We start from the raw sequence: 19,473 nt of genomic DNA on the forward strand, positions 1-19,473 counted from the left end.
GATTTAAATTTTACATTTTAATTTTGTTACTTTAATGTACTCGGAGGGAGTATGGAAATTTTTCAACTAAACAGCCGGCTGTGTGAGAATTTTAAGTAGTAAAAAAAATAAAACAAAATACATTTCCATGAAAGATTTAGTGCTCAACTCAAGCTAAAGGCAAATAAGTGGACAGAAGATAAATAAGCCACACTTCAAACCCCACAGCAAACATTCACCTCAAACTTGAGACTACATTTGCATTTCAAAACAAACCACTCGGAAAACTTTGGCTACACTTTGTCATTCGACCAGGCAGTAGTAGTAACATTCAGATTTTCTTTTTCTTGGCCTCCAACACTGCACTAAAAAGACAGGCATCTGCACCAATCAGCTTCAGTTTAATGGCTGCTTGTTTTTTTTAATGGTGGGACATTATAATCAAATGGGGCATTTGGGATGTGACACATAATGAATGCTGAGAAAAAGACAGTTGGAATATCAAAGAGAAACACACAGGGGAGTTTGGATGGTGTCATTTCCACAAAAAGACACTCAATCAACAACATCATCACACCTGATATAAAACTGCTATGACGAGGCTTTTAAATGCCAGCATTATGACCTCTGAGGTTATTTTTAAAACCCTGTACCTTGCGCTTCTCCATTAACGGGGTTCTTGCTGTGGGACTGGCTGCTGTTTTGTTTTGAGGCATCTTCTGTGGCGATAGCGCTCCCATTTTGATTGGCATAAAAAAGAAGAAGAGGCTGGAAGTGACCTTTGATACATTTACTGACGACATCTTTCCACCGGGAGCCGATCTGCACCAGGAAACAAAGAAGAAAAGAAGAAAAAAGCAGGGTCAATTAACACATTTTAGCATACTGTATAACACTATACCTTCATGTGTGATAGCATAAAGTGAACCAACATGCATTCAAGGGTATAAATATATATAAAATTCACATGCAACTTCGAACTATGTGTGACAAAATGGGGTTTAGCTTTAATTTGTGAGTGAATATAACACACTAAGGCCAAAGCAGTGTAAGGTGCGCATCTCTCCACAAAGGTACCACAAAGGCAGGCTGCAGGCTAACAGATGCTTCTGTGCTCCTTAATTAAGCAAATGACGGGGTTAGAGGGAGGGGGGAGAAAGAGAAAGCAGGCGTGGAAGAGATGGCAAAACAAGGTAAAGAGCAACCAATTCAAAGGAACACAGACAGAGGGAAATGTGCACATATACAATATAGAGGAGGAAGACAAGCCGTGATTAACAAAGCATGTTAGATCAAAGCAAAACGGAGACACATCTGTGTTATTTTGGGATCCTCTTTTCATTGTTGAGGCACAACATTTATCATCTGAAAGGGCCAAAGACATGTTAAGGGTTAAGACCCTTGGCCAAATCTGCCTTTCTGTTACAGCTTTTTCTCTTAAAGTCTATTTTTTGCCCTCCAGTTTTCAGAAAATCTTTAAATGAATGTTAAAGCAGATATATCTGTCAGCTTCAAAACAATCTCCATCCTCTTCAGCTAAAACCAGTAAAGCTTTATCTGTTGCTAATGTTACATATCATTTACCACTAGTGCATTAACATCAGCCATGTTCTGATTAAAGTGTCTTTAAGCTACCCATGGCCCACCATCCGATCAGAACAGCTAGTGAGTTACTGCACTTAGGATTTTGTGCAATTTTATTTCATGCAATGGAAACACAGTAATTGGGCTACACTGCAGCAGTCATTAAGGGGCTGGGACTTGGGGAGTCACAGAAACACTGGCAAGTTTCATTCCAGGTATGGACTTGGCAGGCGCAGAGTACTCTAGCTCCTCCATCTCAGTTGGGAGGGGTTGCACACGCAGCACAAGCTGCTGATGGATTGACACAGAGCCAGCCGGCCGCTGCACCACAGTCCCCGTGAAAATTGTGAGGATGTGAGACAGAAGCTTGCATGTACACACCATGAAAATAAATCCAACATTAACGGGAAAAAACAACTAAAGGATGATAGGATTCAAAAGTGAGTGTGCACAAACAAACTAGCAGAACACAGACACACAAAACCCACTTTCTACATCATGCACACTACACATTGTAACGCAGCATTGTCACATCTCCTTAAACTTTACCCAGCTTCATAAAAAAAATAAAAACATCTTTATTAGCTATCTGTGCTTTACTACTGCAGTGCTCTGTGACTACAGAGTAGAGTGTTTGCAGTAGAAATCAGGCAGGAAGTTGGGAGTTTGGCTGACTCCTCACTGCCATAAAGGCTCATCAAACCAGAGGCTCATGAAGCGCAATCAATGTGGTCCTTATTGGACGATAAAAAGTCTTTGTAACAGAGATAAGAGACTGAACATTCTGTCTCGTCTGTAGCAGCTTCTGCTTATCTGTTCAGTGATAACATGAATCCCAAACTCTGATTTTTTTCTTCTTTAGAAAAAGCTCGCACTAATTCTATTCTAACATCTAAAAATACCACAAGGAAGGAAAAAAAAGACTTTTCATACGTGTGCTGTACAACGTCCTTGCTATTATAATAAATATATTTCTTATTTTGACATGTGACTCATTTAACATGACCCTTTGTCAGTCACCAGACTAATAGCTTGAGCACTAGTGCACGCTCTCTCACCTCTTTGACTGTTGCGTCATCAAAGAAGACCCATTTGGCAGATTTGGTGTGGAAGGTGAAGGCACAGTAGTGACGGCTGGAGTAGCAGATCATTCCCACGAGCATCAGCTCTCCCTTTTTGGCATGCTCATCTGTCACCGTGTGGAAGAGCTGAGTGTATACACACACACACACACACAAATGCATCTATTACACAGTTAAATCACCACCAAAGTAAGTTGGAAGGCAGCTAAATGATGCCGAGAGCTAGCAGCGTCAGTTACTCCATTTGTTTACAGATTAAGGTCTAAGGGAATGAACTAGCATTGATTCGGTAATCAGTACAAGTAAAGGCTGGTTTGAATCACTGCAGTGGCAGCATATCTCTCCATCCTGGCTACAGGGGTAACCTAGTACTATGCTGTGTTATTTTCAAATGATACAAAGTGTGACTTGTTTGTCCCTCCCATGATTCTTTTACAGCCAGTTCTCCGTCTCTCACTCACTCACACAAACAATGGAATTCAAAGCAAATGATGGTGGCAGTCAGCTCCCTTTTAACGCCCAATAAAGTCACATGAAATGTGACTCCCCAATGAATAAAAGCCTTTGTGGCACATTAGCGGGTGGGTGAGACTGAAAATTCTTCCCATGTCCTAATTTTGTCTGAGTCGTAACATGAGTGGCTGAAACGCTTCAATCCGAAATCAAAAGATAAATAAATAAATTAGTTATGTAAGGTGTAATTTGTATGAGCACGTCCTCATATGAACTCCACTGATCGACTCTGGCTTGTGGAACTCATCCACGTGTGTTGGATGTAAACACTAACAAGCACATATTAAGTAATGTGTCACTATAGTTTATGTTTACTGTGAACATGGCTGAAAATGATCTATCTACATAAACAGAAAGCAGACTTTTATGAGACAAAAAAGACAACATCACTCCAGCTGTGCATACTTGTGATTAAAAATATATGAATATAAATTAAAAAACAAAAAACAAAAAAGACAAAGTTGTGCTGAACCCCTCCCCCCCCCGTCTCAGTGGTATCCATTTAGTTGACATGTTCGCTTAGGAAGGGATCCACGCACACACGCAGACACACAAAGATGAGAGGAGGGGCTTTTTGACAAGCTGACCAAGGCCAGCAGGGGCTTTTTGATCAGTGGCATGGGCCAACTGGGCATTGGGAGTTGACGGCTTACGCAACTACCCCGATTTACAGAGAAATAAATCCCTACTTTATTTCCCACATATGTTGAATTGCACAAAAAAAAAAAAACCCAACAACATCTGCTTGTGTAACAGTTGTATAAATAATAATTCACAAATATACTGACACATTCAATAAAATCTCTGAATACTCAGATTAATCCAATAAAGTGTCATAATGTGTAGGATATAGAAACTAATGCATGAGATTGCTCACCGAGGAAAGATTGAGAACAGGCCCTAGTGAGCGAATAACATCCTCAGTGAGGTCCGACTGGTCGGAGTCCCACACAAAGCCTATGGTGACAATTTCTGGGGAGTTCATGAGGACTCGTCTGATCCTAATCTTCTGGCCACAGTTGCTCTGGCAAAAAGAGAGACACACATAGATAAAGACAACAAAAACAAGTTCAGCTGGTTAGAAAGTAGCCTACGACCACAAAAAGCCCCCAAGAAAATGTACTAATAGGAAAGAGTGCCCTTAAATCACACATTTTACTGAAAAAAATGATTAATTTTGCTGATTAAATCAGGCAAGATAAGATTTTTTTTGTACTAGAAGGTTTGTAATTTAAATGCTATCAAGTTACACGCAACCAGTTTGAGCCAAAGAATCATGGCATCTGGCCAAATGTGTCAAACGATGCTAAGACTGAATAATGTTGACATTTTAGCTTTCTTATAATCTTTCTCACACTTTAGTAATGGCCAATTTATGAAATATGATATCTACTGGGTGTACTAAGTAGCACCGAGGCCAGTCAACAAAGTTGATGTTTTCCAGATTGCTCTTTCACGCAACATCAGTGTAATTTTTGGGTGTAAATGCTTCAGTAAAACTCTGAAAGGGTCACTTACTGGACAGTTACGAAGGTCCCCGATCGTACTCGCTGCTTTTAACACGTCCCCAAAAGACTCATCTCTCCGCTGAGGCGTCTGTTGACTGAGAAAGAAGGCAGTGTAAACAGCACATTGTCAGCAGAAGTATAGGAAAGAACAAGCAGAGACAAATAAAGATAAGGCACGCTCAGAGACAAACACACTTTCGAAATGCCGCAGTCAGCAAAAGAAATCAGAGTTTTGACCTTGTGATAATTGAAAGAGAGTGTGGTGCAAGACAATTGACAAAAGGGTGCTAAAGGAGGATACTGTCTTTGGCTTACCAGAGTGCGGTGGTGGAGACATAATGCACCAGCTCTGTAAACGGCAGTGGGTCAGAAGATGCCCCACAGCTACGGCACACACACTGCAGAAGAGAGAGGAGAGAGTGACCAACGTGGGCGACAAACAAAAGGATAGAAGTTACCAACAAATTAACGAAATAATAAGTGCACATGTGATTTCGCAAACATAAGCACTGCATATGACTGGTTAGCATATCAGAGAGTCCCTTTCCAGAAATGGGACAAAACCAGTTCTTTGATTTTTGGCTTATTTCCCTGTCACATATAAACTCTCCAGTATCCTTTTAAGTCAGACAACTGACATTATTGGGCGTACGATTTCAGGCCTGAAGTTATCGACCTCTCTTTGAGCAAGGCAGTGTTCATTTGGGCCTTTATAATATTTGCTGGATGGGGTGCCCTGAAGTCGAGGTGGAACCAAATCCACCGACTCTGCTCCTGAGGGATTTAGTCCAAAGACGTATTATTTGTTAGATTCACAGATAGAACTGGTTCGGGACAGAGACAGTGATGGGCATCAGAGCCACGGGGAAGAGTCTTGTGTTTGTGTGTTTGTGTCTGTGTTGCACCGAGGTGGAATTTATGTGCTCTCTCCTGACCAGAAACACCCTCTATATTTCACTGGGGGTGAGCCAGTATCAAAACATGACTGATTGGATTTCTATTGTCTCAGACAGTGATTAATACCTGTGTGCGCATGTCGCTTAATCCTAACACTGTCTAGTGTGTCTGGCTTGTCCACTCAACACAGTAGAGACTGTGCAAACAAAGATTAAACAAACTAAAACACACACAAAGTGAAGACACAAAATTAATATAACCAAGATAGTGCTTAGTGCTTAGATAAGCCTGAATAAACACACAAGCTTCCAGGGAATATAATATTTATTATTACTTCCTAGCCTCTTACTGACCTGTTCATAAAGTGACATGGCGAACTTCTGATGTGTGATGCAAGAGTTTGAAGTGCAGGCATCTGTCTCCTCAGGCACAATGTGCAGGTGGATCCTCTCCAGTATGTTTTCCTGTGACAGGACAGGAAAACTGTCAGTTATGGGGCTGGTGGTGGGGAGGGGGAACATTCCACACAGCCTATAGTTTCTCTCCAATTCAGCAATTTCCAAGACAAAGATTGCAGTGTAATAAAATACACGACCCATATTATACAGAGACTTCAATTTTAGCAGTCGTGTTGTAAACCTTGCAGCAGAAGGAGCACGTTAAAAGAAGAAGCTCCACTCCGTTTTAGCTCCTTCCTGGTTCTAACGCTTGTGAGTTTATGAAATATTAAGGCTGTGAGGTAGGCCTGCAAAGGTTACAGGCTATACTTCACAGGCTGTTAATCTGACACTCGCCAACTCCTCACATAAATTCCCTGCCAGCACACTGCTGCCAATGCTTTAGAGAGAAAACGCTCAAGGGCAAAGATCTGCACGGTATTAAGAAATGGTACGTCCACATGAGACAAAGAAAACTTTGGAATTTCAGTTTAACAATCCCTCTTCTGAAAAAGCAGGGACATGATTTAAAACGTAGATAAAATCTGCAGATCATTTAAATGATGTAAAGCAGTTAAATGCAAAACATCAAACATTGTAACTATGAAAACAGGAAAATATTTTGAATAAGATACCAACGGTTCAGACAGAGCATCATATCTTTTAACAACACCCTGTACATGTTTGGGAACTAAGGAGAGCAACTGCTGTAGCAGATGAAAGAGAAGAGAAAAAAAAAAAAGAAAAACCATGAGGGGGGTTTTGCATTTTGGCTTAACACTGGCTTTAAGCTTCTAAAGAGTTCAGGGCCTCCTTTGTCTTTCCGTTTCATAACGTACCAAATATTTTTAATGGGAACACGTTTGGCCTCAAGACAAGCCACAAGCCAGACTCTTTTACCACTAGAAAAAGCACAAGTGGTGGTTTTTGTGCTGCTGAAATAAGTTAACGAGACTCTGAGAAAGACGTCTGGATAGCTGCATGTTACATTTCGTTAGTATGAGCACTGATGTCTCCGTGTGATCACAGATGCTGACTAACCCTGAACCACGTGCTGATAATAAGCCCAACAATCCTTCTTTTTAGTCCTCATAATGCATCCATAAAATATTTTTAAATTAGAGAAATTTCCTGGAATTCTCAAAAACTTTCAATTACTTACACAAAAGTGGACAGACTCCTTTACATATCTACTTCTGTAAGTGTCTCTGGGATCCCCCCCCCCCCGGCCAACTTTGTAATTAGTTGAAATACAAAATAGCAGGTAGAACATCTCGTAACGGAATAGTTTGCCAACTATTTTTCAGACAACTGCCCATGTGCCATTTTTTCTTAACTATTCATATAGTTTATATGGTTTTCTACATAACACCTCATCATGTGGTAGGTTGATCTGTAACTTATAGGAGAAGCAAAGTGACAAGAATCACACTTGTACAGTCCAATGTGCACGAGTACACTCATCCCCCCGTTGTATTCGCGAGAAGTTAGATTCCCTCTTTTGTTTATCCATTGCTGTGTAATTGCACTTCCTAAATAGATAAACAACCGTTGCGTGGGGAGGGGAACAAAAAAAAAAATCAGGATACATCTGTGCCATTTTGGTGTACAGTTTACAGGCACAAGATATCAACATTGTAAGAGAAAAGATCACAAAACAAACATGATTTTTTAAACAAATTAAAAGCAGGGTAACAGGACCTTTCCTTTTTGGCTGGAGTCATAATAAAACTGGGGCAAAAATAATTAGACTAGTTGAAAATATTTTTTTAAAGTGGTAAAAGAGCAGAAAAACTGAAAGCAATATGCTAGAACGATACAGATCATATGAAAGTGATTCTTCAAAAGCTCATGTGCCATACTATGGCAGCAGATAAAAAAGCGGTTCAAACACAACTCTGGTACTTATATAAGCTGTCATGATGATATTCAGCACCAATGTGGCTGGGGTTGATGGGAGGGGAAGGGAGGGACAGAAGCTGTTTCAGTGACCTCGCCGAACAGTTTCATGGCAGTGCTTCGCTTGAGCTGTGCGGCAGGATAACACACAAACATACACGAATCCCTCCCGCCATAGTGTTGCCACAGGAACTTACAAAGCACTCTGCGGCATCATCCATGAAGCCCAGCTGGAAGCGCTGCTCGTCCTTAAAGGTCTCCGCCAAGGCGTGACGCAGGTTGTCAGAGGGCAGGGCTCTCTCCCGACTGTGCTGGAACTGGGTGAAAATACCCTGAAGAAGAGAGCAAGAACTTGTTTACACCCTGACAACGGCATATTGTGTTTACAGAAAGCATTTGTGTCACATTTACCGCTCAATGCACAGTCTGAATATGAGAGCAGACGCTCTACACATTCGTGCTGACAAACAGGAGCTGCACGGTTACTTTAAAGTGTCAGCTCTTATTGAATAGGCTTATGATCGCATCTTACCTTTAATGCACAAAAAATGCACGACTCTCCCAGACAGAAGTGTCCAGGCAGCTGCCTCAAGCTGCGTCTGAAGATGTCCAGATGCCATAGTACCTACACAAGGGATAGAGCAGAAGCTCATGAGGATGCCCTTACACCATAAGATGTTAGGCATATCTCTTACTTACAAACACATTCATATGCACTTCAAATATATAGATTTTCTGTACCAATCTGCCTATTTACAAAATAATCATTAAGAAAAGATTCACATTTTTCCCCCCATTATGAAACTTAACATCTTTGGGATTTTTGCAGGCATGTTACAATAATAAACTCTCCAAGGTCATAACAACGAGGAGTGGGTGAGAGAACAACTCCCTCACAGAAACAAAGCCGAAAGTAATGATCATCTTCGACCAGCTCATCGGTTGTCTCACCCACCCTCTGAGTAAGACCGTCCGATGCTGACCTCACTGCGCGTCGGCTGATATAATGAACTAACTCACCAGCCAGTACCCCACAAGAAAAAAAAACTAACCATCCAGAATGAATAAATAGCTGGGAAGCTCTGACAAATACAGACAGTGACTAAGCTTTGCAATTTCCAAATAAATGATGGTTATTTTTTCAAGAGGGTGGAACATGTTTCCAGAGGGGGGCTGCAATAAATAAAGTTATACAAGCAGCAAATAAATTTAAGAAGTTTGGAGGACCGGTTAGAAGCAGTGAATGCCATTTTTGTGCAGTTTTTACACACAAATGTTCATGAGTTTTTTTACAGAAATTGAATACAACTTAAACTGACGGTGTCAACAAACCTGCACAGCACTGTTGAGGAAACAGCTGTTCTGGCCAGGCTCGTTGAGCAGTCCTTTGGTGGGGGCCAGAGACAGCATGCTCCCCGGCTGGTAGGATTTCCCCAGATTGCCCCCTGGCTTCCTGAAGAACTTGACCCATGCCATTGGTTAGTAGGGTTGCCTTAGTACAGGTGAAATAGTCAGATGACACGGTGGGTGGATGCTTAGATCAGATCCTCGGAGCCCTGAAGAAGCAGCTGTCCAACAGTCTGAAGCTAAGTTATTCCACAAGCTGCAGCGGCTGCTCTGCTATACATGGGAGTCCAGTCTATTTCTGCAGCTCAAGGAGAAGGTCCTTATATCGTGCCAATTACTTAAAAATCTTCTGTATTAAAAATTTTAAAATAAACACACACGTGCGCACAAACGCACACATACACACAAAAAAAATTACAATCCAACTCTTCTTTTTGGCCGGCCTTTGTTAACCAGTGATCTGATATGATGCATTCTCAACACGAAGGGACGCATTTCAAACATCTTGTGCTGTTTGTGGTCAAAACGTCATAACAGCTTCAGAACAAATTGTTGACACCTGTAAGAAAATCCTGCCACATGGTCCTGGCGACTCTTCCCTTGTTCCCGCTCAGAAGTTCACACGTCGAAAGGTTAGACAGCAAACACGACTGGGCTGTGTAAGAAAAAAGACAAAAAGAACTAGATTTAAAAACACGTTAACAGCTAATGTGGTTTGCTGCTTTTTATCCATTATGCCTTACTGCTTTAACATACATTTAACACTACTGCACTGGATGAGCGATTCAAAACAATACCACAGGAAGTCACGTGTGAAATTTCAGTCGTGTACCTCCAAATTGAGGTCAAACCTGACTGTTTATACATGTCAGGAAAGCTTATATATTAACTTTTACAGCCACCCTTTGCACTGGAGGCGTGTCAAACTAAAGATGGCACTAACTTGGGTTTCACATTAACATTCAGACAAATGTATTATTTCCTAAACAATACAGACAGAGAGCCAACACACACGTAGGTGTTACAGCTCACTAGGCTGCAGCCTGTACTTCATTTAAAAGGCAGAGAAAAATTAAGAATTATGAATTTTCAAATTTTCTACAGTATAGACAAAAAAAGACACTTAAAAGAAAAAGAAAAAAGGGAGGGGCGATGGTGACAATTGTGCAAAGAGCTCTCATCAGACAGGAAGGGAGCTTAGAGGAAACACTGGATTTTTTTCCCCTCTAATACTGACGCAGACCATCACTTCCCCAATATGTATCACTTTCACTGGAGGGGATTAACTCTTGTCAGTATCAGTTAATTGGTTAATGTTTCATCCAATTAATAATCCAACATCATATTAAATAGAAAAAACATAAGGGACCAGAATCCAAAGCAACAGATCAGTTTAATTTGCCATCTTGTTACTGGACTTTAATTAAGGTCTTCGTTTTACACGGTAATTTGAAACCAGAAAACTACTTCCCTTTCTCTACTCAACATAATCGAACAATAGTTAAAAGACCCATCTGAATAGATTCTGCGTACTTCTCTACTTCTGACTTCTCACTATGGGATGCAGTGGTACCTCTGTTGAAATAGAAGCATACAAAGATTGGGGTTTGCAAATAATGCCACAATCACAACTTTCACTTTAGAAATGCTAAAAATACATATGGGGAGAGAGGCCTGAAAAAGCAGTTCTAAAGACGTGGCTATACATCAATCAGCACCGAGACACGCGGTCTAAAACTGGAGGACTCTCCCGTAGAGCAGGCAGCCAGCAAAGCTCAAACTCAGCTCAACTTGCAATCCTGTCATTTTGGCAAAACAGCAGAAATTTCTACAGCTTACATTTTTGCTCATGTGTCAACAAAAAGAAAACCAGTGAATGGGTTTATGGGCTTTTCCACATGTCTGGGATCAATAGCATCAATATTGGAGGACCCAAAAACCTCTTTTTCAGTCTGAAGCATAGTGGAGGCACGGTGGACTTAGGTTTCTATCTTAGGAAGGATATAAAGATTTTATTTATTTGATTTAGTATTTTTAAAGAGAGAGATAATGTCCATAACCTGACGCTTATGCATGTAAGAAGCTGGAGAAATATAAGAATATATAGTGTACTGGAAACACAAACAAGTAAATTTATAATTAAATGGTGGAAAAAGAAAGAAAACATGTTTTGGAATAACCATGTGAAAGGCGTTGGTTATTCAATTGTGGAATAACCTGTGGAGGGTTATTTAAATGAGCTGAAAAAGATCAGGAGGACAAATGGTCTAAAATTCCTTCACATGGTTGTGTAAGTTTAGCAGAAGCAATATTAATAACCGAGTCTGGTGCTACCAAAAGGTTCTATTAACTAGAACTACTTTACTTTTTTCAGCTTGCACTGCGAGTTATTAGTGTGTCCAATAAAGACAACTGCTTGTGTGGTAATTAGTTCAGTCATACTGTGCTTGTCTAGAATTATGACTTTAAACCAGATGAACTTTAATTAGCAACTCAGTTATCCTGATAAACTTTCATAATCTCTTTATTGCAACTGTGTGAACCTGAAGTGAAATAAATAGTTTGAAATGAATTTTAAACAACGTGGGCGGCTCTAACTCCAGAAGAGAGCTCAGTCTGAAACTGCTAGTCAGCTATTTGTGGCCTGACATTTCTAAAAACCCATATAATGCTGCTCCAAATTTCTATTCCGTCCCATTTTTTTTTCTTACTTTGTCTGGCCCCGTCACGCTTTTTATAAAATCAGCTACAAAGAAAGACTGCCCTGACCTATTTTTTTTTCCACCATGAGTTGAGCTGTAGTGAGCATTTTAACAAATAATTGAAGATGCAATAAAATGAGCTACACCAACAAAATCTGGAAAGTGCATTTTGGCCGGAACACATTCATCCAGCAAACTTCTTACAGGTGTCTGTGTTTATGCTGAACAAGTCAGTGGGGGGGGGGTGTTAATATCAGTGAATGGCCAAAGAGGTCAACATACGGTGAAAACCTTTCAGTTGTGATGTCTTTATTGGGATTTTCACAAGTCAGCATTTTAAATGGTAACAGGACATGTCCTTGTAACTTTACATATCTCACATTGTTCTCATTGTTCCAGTACCAAAAAGTACAAAGAAGCAACAATGTGCAACAGTGACTCATCCAATTTTAGTCCCCAAAACCCAAAAAATAGTCGCAAAGAATAAACCTCAAACATTTTGTTATTCAGAGTAAGAAGAAAAAAAAACTGCCCTACTTAGAACAAACAATGAAACTTCCCTCTTGTGACAGTCGCCAGAACCACTGAAAAGTTTCGGCTGAAACTTGCAGGACAACATTGCCATCATGGTATTCTAGGAATCCTCGATGTATGATGACATTGCAACAACGCAGTTCGATGCAGAATCTAAGGTTGTAAGCTGCAGTTTTGTATTTTACAGTCATCTTCACATGGTCTGACTAAATGCACAAATGTCTCTGCCTTTGTACTTTGCAACTGGGCTCCTTGGCAACAGCATTCCAAAGCAATCACTTAAGCTCAGAGTTTCTTAAGAGCTGCTGTTTTCGGATTTGCTTCAGGGCTGGACTGGCAAATGGAAAACCCACCTTTGCCGATGACATCACAAGTCGGGACAAGTCTGTACAAGGACATCAAGTTTGTGATCATGTGATGAAATGGAAAAACAATTAAATTAATCACCTACACCTTAGACGACAGAGCCCAAGCACTCTACTAATCCATTATACATTTATTGATTCTGTTAATTAGGAACTGGTACATTTATTCCTGTTTTCAGGTAATAACACGCAAGCATCAAACATATCCAGCTATCATCTCACCCATACTCATTTAGCAGAATGCAAAAACAATCCCAAACCTTGTCTACATTATTCAATGTCAAACTGATGTAACAGAGAAAATAGCTGAAGCATGTGCTGTATTGAGACACTGCTGACAACAGCATGAGTAAATATGGCTCCGTCTTTCTGGTCCTATGAATGTTATTGCATTATATTGGTCCATTTGGAAAAAACTGTCAAGCTCAGTTATGTTAAACCATCATTTCTAGGAGCAAAACTGACAGTAAGTACACTTCAGTAATGTTGGGACGATTGTAAGATCAACATTTTGCTGTCTGGCTTAAGTTAAGCAGGGAGAATTTATAAGCACCGCCTTCATTTAAACAATAATTAATTAACATTACTGTTATTCTTTTTCTTTTGTTTGTTATGAGGGGATTAATGGATACCCCCCAAACCCATAACGTCTGTAAAAATAAAAGCAGGAAATCAGAAAACATCAGGTGACAGAGACCGCATAGTGTCGGCACTACAGGATACGTGCACATTTTTAGACAAGGGCTGGCTATGCTACAATCCTGAAAGGTTAAAGTAGCACATACTGTGCCTAACGTGTAAACACTGACCCAGAAGAGTGACGAGAGAGGAAAGAGAGAAGCACACTGCCTGCACAGGTGACTCTGCTGACATTCTTGCTGTATTTCATATTCTTCTGTTAGGCGATTTTAATGATAAAATACCTATTTTAAAATTGAAAACAGATCCCCCACAATCAATTTCAACTAACAGCAGCCATGTGAAATATGTGCTTTCTTGTTTACAGACCTAGGTGGAGGAAACTAATCTGGCCGGCGGCAAAATTGTCCATAAGCCAAGTTTACATCATTGAGTAGTAAGCCAAGACGGCTGTTGACACCCTTTGCTTTCAAGTCTAAGTGGAGAATGACACCATATTTCTCTTATTTTCCCTTTTCTGCTTCGATCCCAACAACATAGTCCACAAAACCGCCTGACCTCATTTTAAAACACAGTCGTGTTGACCTCCAGTTTCTGCCTTGTGAGCAAGTAGCTTCCTCGAGTTCTCTTTGAATTACCTCTCGTAATTAAAACAAAACATTGGTGATTAAAGATAACAAAAGGCTATGTTTAAAAATTAACCAGCAATTGCGCTCTCACACACATACACAGGTGAAGCAGAGTTCAATCACATGCAGAAAAGTATCTTTGATAAGTGGAAATTAGGTCACACCTGTGGCCAAACGTAGTGCCAAAGTTCCACTGAGGTAAAGTACATAAAAGGGAAGGATTACTTTACACAGCAGCACTTAAAACTGCAGAAAATATAAATAATCAATCAGATCCTACTTTACACATGAAATATCCTTAAGTATATTTTTACATCTTATATTTAGGGATATCACCAGAACTGATATTTACAATACCAATTATACCAACATTTTTAAAACTCAAAGGTACTTGCTTTTTACAATATTGTAGTTACTTAAAGCATAATAACTGAATAGGGTTGTCAGGTGCTAACTAATACTAAAAATGGATTACATACTCATTTGAAGCAGTATTGATATGAGCAGTATCAACTTTGCCTCCTTCAGCTGACACACAGCCCCTCCCCTCACTAGCAGCTGAACACATGAACAGTAGTATCTGAAAACATCTCATCTGCTGACACTACAGTCTTTACAAAAAATTTGGTGAGGTCAGTAAAGCTCCTGTTTAAACAACATTGAAGTAATAAACACTTAGGAACAGATTATACAAATAATTGTTTTTAAAAACTGCTTTCTAATCTCGAGTTTAGTTATCCATGTGGTTATGCAACATCCTTGACTTACAGCCGTTTAAAAGGAGAAATATTGCATTGGAAAACATTGTTACTAGATAAAATAGTTATCCATGAAAAACAACAGCAGCAATGACTTTCAATGTACTATGGAAAAGTTGTCAAAGATGCAGCATTGAGCCAAAACCAAGAGCCAAACAAAAGCAGTCGTTTCTTTTTTTCACCAAGGGGCACAACTGCAGGAAGTCCAGTCTTCCTTTGTAAACAAAGACTGGCTCAGACTTGTCAAACAAGGACCAGGAATGACTCCCTTCTCCCCTTGTCATATGGAAAATGCTAAGGCTAGCACCTTCAAGCAGTCAGCCAAAGAGCATGTTGTGCATGCTCCAGGCTTTGACGAATTTGGACACATCTGTAAAATGTGTCCAAATTTGGGGTGACGGAGTGGAGAGTCAGATGCTATAATTTATCAGTTAGTGATCTGTTGATGGATAGCCCCATTAACAATGATTCAACTGATCTCCTTAATATGGCAACGCCAACAGCTGCTGATGAATCAATCTGTGGTAAATTGAGTCACACTATGTCACTGCTTTCAAGAAACAAAAATAGAAATACATCATTGCAGCAACACAAACAGAGAAGATTTCTGATGTACATATTGTTGGAACGGTCGACTTTCAGGTTCCCAGTAGCGAAAGTCTGTAATTCTCTCCACATCGGCTTTTTCAAAAGCCCAAATTACAGCATTATTAATTAATAAGGCTGTAAGGATTAATTCTTAATTCACGTTCACAATTTACAATATGAACTGCCACAGAGTACGATGCAACTTAACGTCTCTGAAACTCCTTCCTCTCAAATGCAGATCAATATATCTCCCTGTCAAGCTGGTGCATTATACATCTAGATGACAGCCGAGTGTGTTCCCTCCTGTTACTCCTCAGCTGTGACTCACTGTTGATGAATGGCTTTTTCCTTACAGGAGATCACGTAGAAAATTCAAGTGCTGCACACATGTTCTCGCTGCGTGTCATGCATTTTAATGGCATATGTTAAAGAGGAAACTCGTAAATATTCAACTTTCCCTTCAGAAAAATAACTTCAGGGCCACGCACACTGGGTCCTACTCTGCATCCTGTGACAGCTGTAACATACGTCATCTCTTTCCCACCTTCACAGACACTTTTCTAAATGTGCTTTAACCACACATGAAATTCATTTCCGGCTGACAGCAAAATGAGATTTAAAATAAAGAACAGTGGAGCTAGATTAACATAGAAACACTAATGTTAGAAAGAAAAGGGGTGGATCCAAATGAAGTGAATAAAAATAGCTGAGCGAGGTAAAAGAGTGCAGTGGGTTTGTTGTTATAAAGTGCGGTTCATGAAGGCTGCCAGGTGTAAAATCTATTTTAGCGTTAAGTTAACTATATCTGAATTTAGAGCCATTCCTTGGAACAGATTGACTTTTGACAAGTGGACAATTACTCCCATTTTCTGGGTCTTTTTTTAGATTTGAAAATGAACTTCTCCACTTTTGGTAAAGTCATACAAAGTTCCAAGTCTGACTCATATTGATAGAGTAAGAATGAATCACAATTCTTCCTCATAAACTACTCTTAAAGCAACATTTAAAATTTCCCTGAACTGACCCATTCAACACTTCTTCTCTCAGTCGGTGTATTTAATTAGGCATTAGAACTAGAAAAAAGATTCATAAACAAGCAGCCAATGCATGTACAAGAACAAGCAATAAATTTGACCCTTTGTGTTTATTCTACCAAAAAACAACAACAACAACAACCAAAAAAAACAAAAAACAGAAAAAAACTGTGAAACTTCACTTGAAATTCCCTGCAGACTGCAGACATGGTTTAAGCATGGGTAACAATGCAGCGGTCATTTCCTGTGTGGGCTTCCTGCTCAAAGTCTTGCTGCGTTCCAACACACGGTCCCCGTGTTCAACCCTGTGAAACTGAACAGGTCACCCACACCACGCTGAGTCACCCATTACTCCTTACTGCTTCCAACAGAGGAAAAGGAAGAACAAAAGCACAGAGCCAGGATCCAAAGCTGAATAGAATCTGACTGAAATATAACATCCGCCTTTCTGCTCTCACAATTGCTTCCTTAATGGCCCCTCATTTGACAACAGCTAGCCAAGAAACATCAAGCATGATCGTGACCCTGCCCCCAATTTATCTTTTTTTTCTGCAACTTTTTTTTTAATGCATAAAGAAATAACTTTTAAAGCTAAACCTGAAGTGGCAGACCTCTGGGTTAGTCGCTTATCATCACACACCATCTTTCTAAAAAGCTGATGAAGACACAGCACAACAGTACTTCTCAAAAGCGCACGTTTTTCCAAGTACTCTTGCTCAATGTGCTTGCACACAAAGACGTGGCAGAAGGCCCAGCGTCAAAAACTGGTTCGTCGGCATGCCTTTATGTTTATTTCACCATCTTTGTCCTGAAGGAAATGTTCCACTTGCATCAATGTGAAGGCTGAGTGAGCAAGATGTCTAAAGGGTTGATGATCTCATCGCCTCATCATCACTGTGCTTAAGGGACTGGGCTCGTCGGGATGAGGGTCTTATCATGAGTTTAGAGGGGAAAAACCAGTCTACTGGTGCCACATAAGAGAAGTTCTGTTACAACAGATCTGATCCCCCCCCCCCCCCCCAAAAAAAAAAATAAATAAATAAATAAATAAACAAAACAACAACAAAAACCAGACTAGCAGCATTTTTTCCCTGTAGATATAAACAAAAGTGTACATGATTGCGCAACATGAAACCTTTCCACACACAATAAAAAGTGATGAGACATCCTCTGATAGTACACTGTGTGACAGAAAAGCTGACATAACGCGCGTGTATGTGTCACGAAATAAAGCATTCCAACACACTAAAAACGTCATGCCAGCTTCCGTGACCTTATGTTACATTTTATAATATTTAATGACCGATTCATAGCCTCACTCACAGCAAACTGTTCACAGTGAGACTATTTCAAGGCCCATAAATAATAATAATAATAATAATAATAATAATAATAATAAACTGAATAAAATAAACCGTCAAAAAATAAAAACGACAAATAAACTCTACTAAACTTCTAAACAATTTCCACACCTATGTTTTTATAGCAAGTTATGCTAACTAAAGCTAGCCTAACTAACGCTAGGCCTACCTGGTTTCCGACTTACCTGAGTTCCAGGTAGAGCTTCCGCCCCCACGTACTGCCACAAACATAAACAAGGAAAGACAAGTACATTTGTCAAACTTCAGCTGCCGCTTACCTGTGGCTGAATAATGACAACAAAAAGTGCCGCAATATCCTTTTTAGAGTTCACTGAACAAGAGTTGGAAGTATTTCTTTTTCTTTTGGTTGAGTTTCGCCGAAAAGCCGAATGAGTCTCCGCTTACTATGTTCTTCAAACGGGGAGACGCTGGGAACTAAAACACCGCCCAGACAAGCAAAGTGTTGCCTCGCGTCGCTTAAACTTCTCTCTCCCTCTCCGGCTTTTTCTCTGTTTTCTTCTCCCACGGCGAGTTTCCACTTCGGATACACACCAGCCCCGTCTGTCCACTCGCGGTACACTCCGGGTGGAGGAGGCGTGCGTTTGTGCTGCAGTTCTCTGAAGCGCGGCGGTAGTGAGCAATGGTTCGCTCGGTCGACTTGGCCACCTGAAATACTGGATTAGAGATGTTTTCAGAGCGGAGATGTCAAACCCCGCCTCTTCAACACTGTATTTACTGCAGTCTGCCATGCTACTGTACACCGCTGCCACTGCTAGGGCGCGCGCGCACGCACGCTCCAATATTTGCAGAGCGCCAACTCTGCTGGCAAGCTCGTTAATGTTGCTTTATGGTGCTGGTGAGGAGGGGGGGCAGCTTACTGCTACAATGCGGAGTGCACTAGAAACAGCATCACATGCGCACTTGGACGATTCTTTATAATATTCCAAAAGTCAGTTAAAGTATATTTGAGTGTATAAAATTTTTTCACAATGTGTGCTTTACAGATTCCCATAAATCTCACAGAATATCCGCGTTCTTGCTTTTTTTCTCTTTTTTTTTTCTTTTTTTCCCCCCGCAGATCAAGTGTTGCAGCGTTTAAGGTTTGTTTACACCTGCATGGTTACACTAATACCGTGGTGGCAATTCCTAACAGCGATGATTATGAACAACTGGGAGTGGAGGGAAGTCATGTAAGGCTGGTGTTACCCAAACACCATCTGCCTGATCCTGTTATATAAAGAAAGCAAATGAAAGGAGTGTACAATTAAGCCCCCCTCATCCCAACCCCTCTCTCTCTTTTTTTAAGTTAGACACTAGTGTTTCATCCCTGACGTGTTTCATGCCTCAAGCTCACCGTATTTTTTTTATTTAGAATAATTACATTAATTTAAACAAGCAGCTTGGATTTCGTTGACATTTACTCAGTTAATACCCTCTAAACCAACGCCAGGCATCTTGTTATCCTTTTTCTACATGACAACTACATCACACTGTATATGGTTGAGATAAATTTATCCAACTTGACTGATTATGCATGTGAGCATGCTGGTTTTTGGTAAGTGATTTGTCTGATGCATCAATACAAATATCAATAGTGTCGATACCAACGCTAGTATT

General features: G+C 40.3%; 1 protein-coding gene across 2 annotated transcripts in view; it reads right to left on the reverse strand.

Annotated features, from left to right (window-relative positions):
- The window catches only part of usp53a (ubiquitin specific peptidase 53a), a 31,103-nt gene extending 12,522 nt beyond the window's left edge, over positions 1-18,581 (reverse strand). For both annotated transcript variants that reach the window (XM_035913558.2, XM_006804143.3), the window contains exons 1-10: positions 18,135-18,581; positions 9,232-9,901; positions 8,432-8,524; positions 8,097-8,231; positions 5,917-6,027; positions 4,982-5,064; positions 4,677-4,761; positions 4,036-4,182; positions 2,622-2,771; positions 633-801 (exon numbers count right to left, since the gene is read on the reverse strand). In XM_035913558.2, the coding sequence (XP_035769451.2) occupies positions 633-801; positions 2,622-2,771; positions 4,036-4,182; positions 4,677-4,761; positions 4,982-5,064; positions 5,917-6,027; positions 8,097-8,231; positions 8,432-8,524; positions 9,232-9,375 (1,117 nt within the window). In that variant the 5' untranslated portion in view covers positions 9,376-9,901; positions 18,135-18,581. The remainder of the gene's footprint in view (positions 1-632; positions 802-2,621; positions 2,772-4,035; positions 4,183-4,676; positions 4,762-4,981; positions 5,065-5,916; positions 6,028-8,096; positions 8,232-8,431; positions 8,525-9,231; positions 9,902-18,134) is intronic.
- Between the last annotated feature and the right edge of the window lie 892 nt (positions 18,582-19,473).

Source organism: Neolamprologus brichardi, chromosome 3 (genome assembly GCF_056152115.1).
Source record: "Neolamprologus brichardi isolate AB-2024 chromosome 3, ASM5615211v1, whole genome shotgun sequence".
Lineage (NCBI taxonomy): Eukaryota > Metazoa > Chordata > Actinopteri > Cichliformes > Cichlidae > Neolamprologus > Neolamprologus brichardi.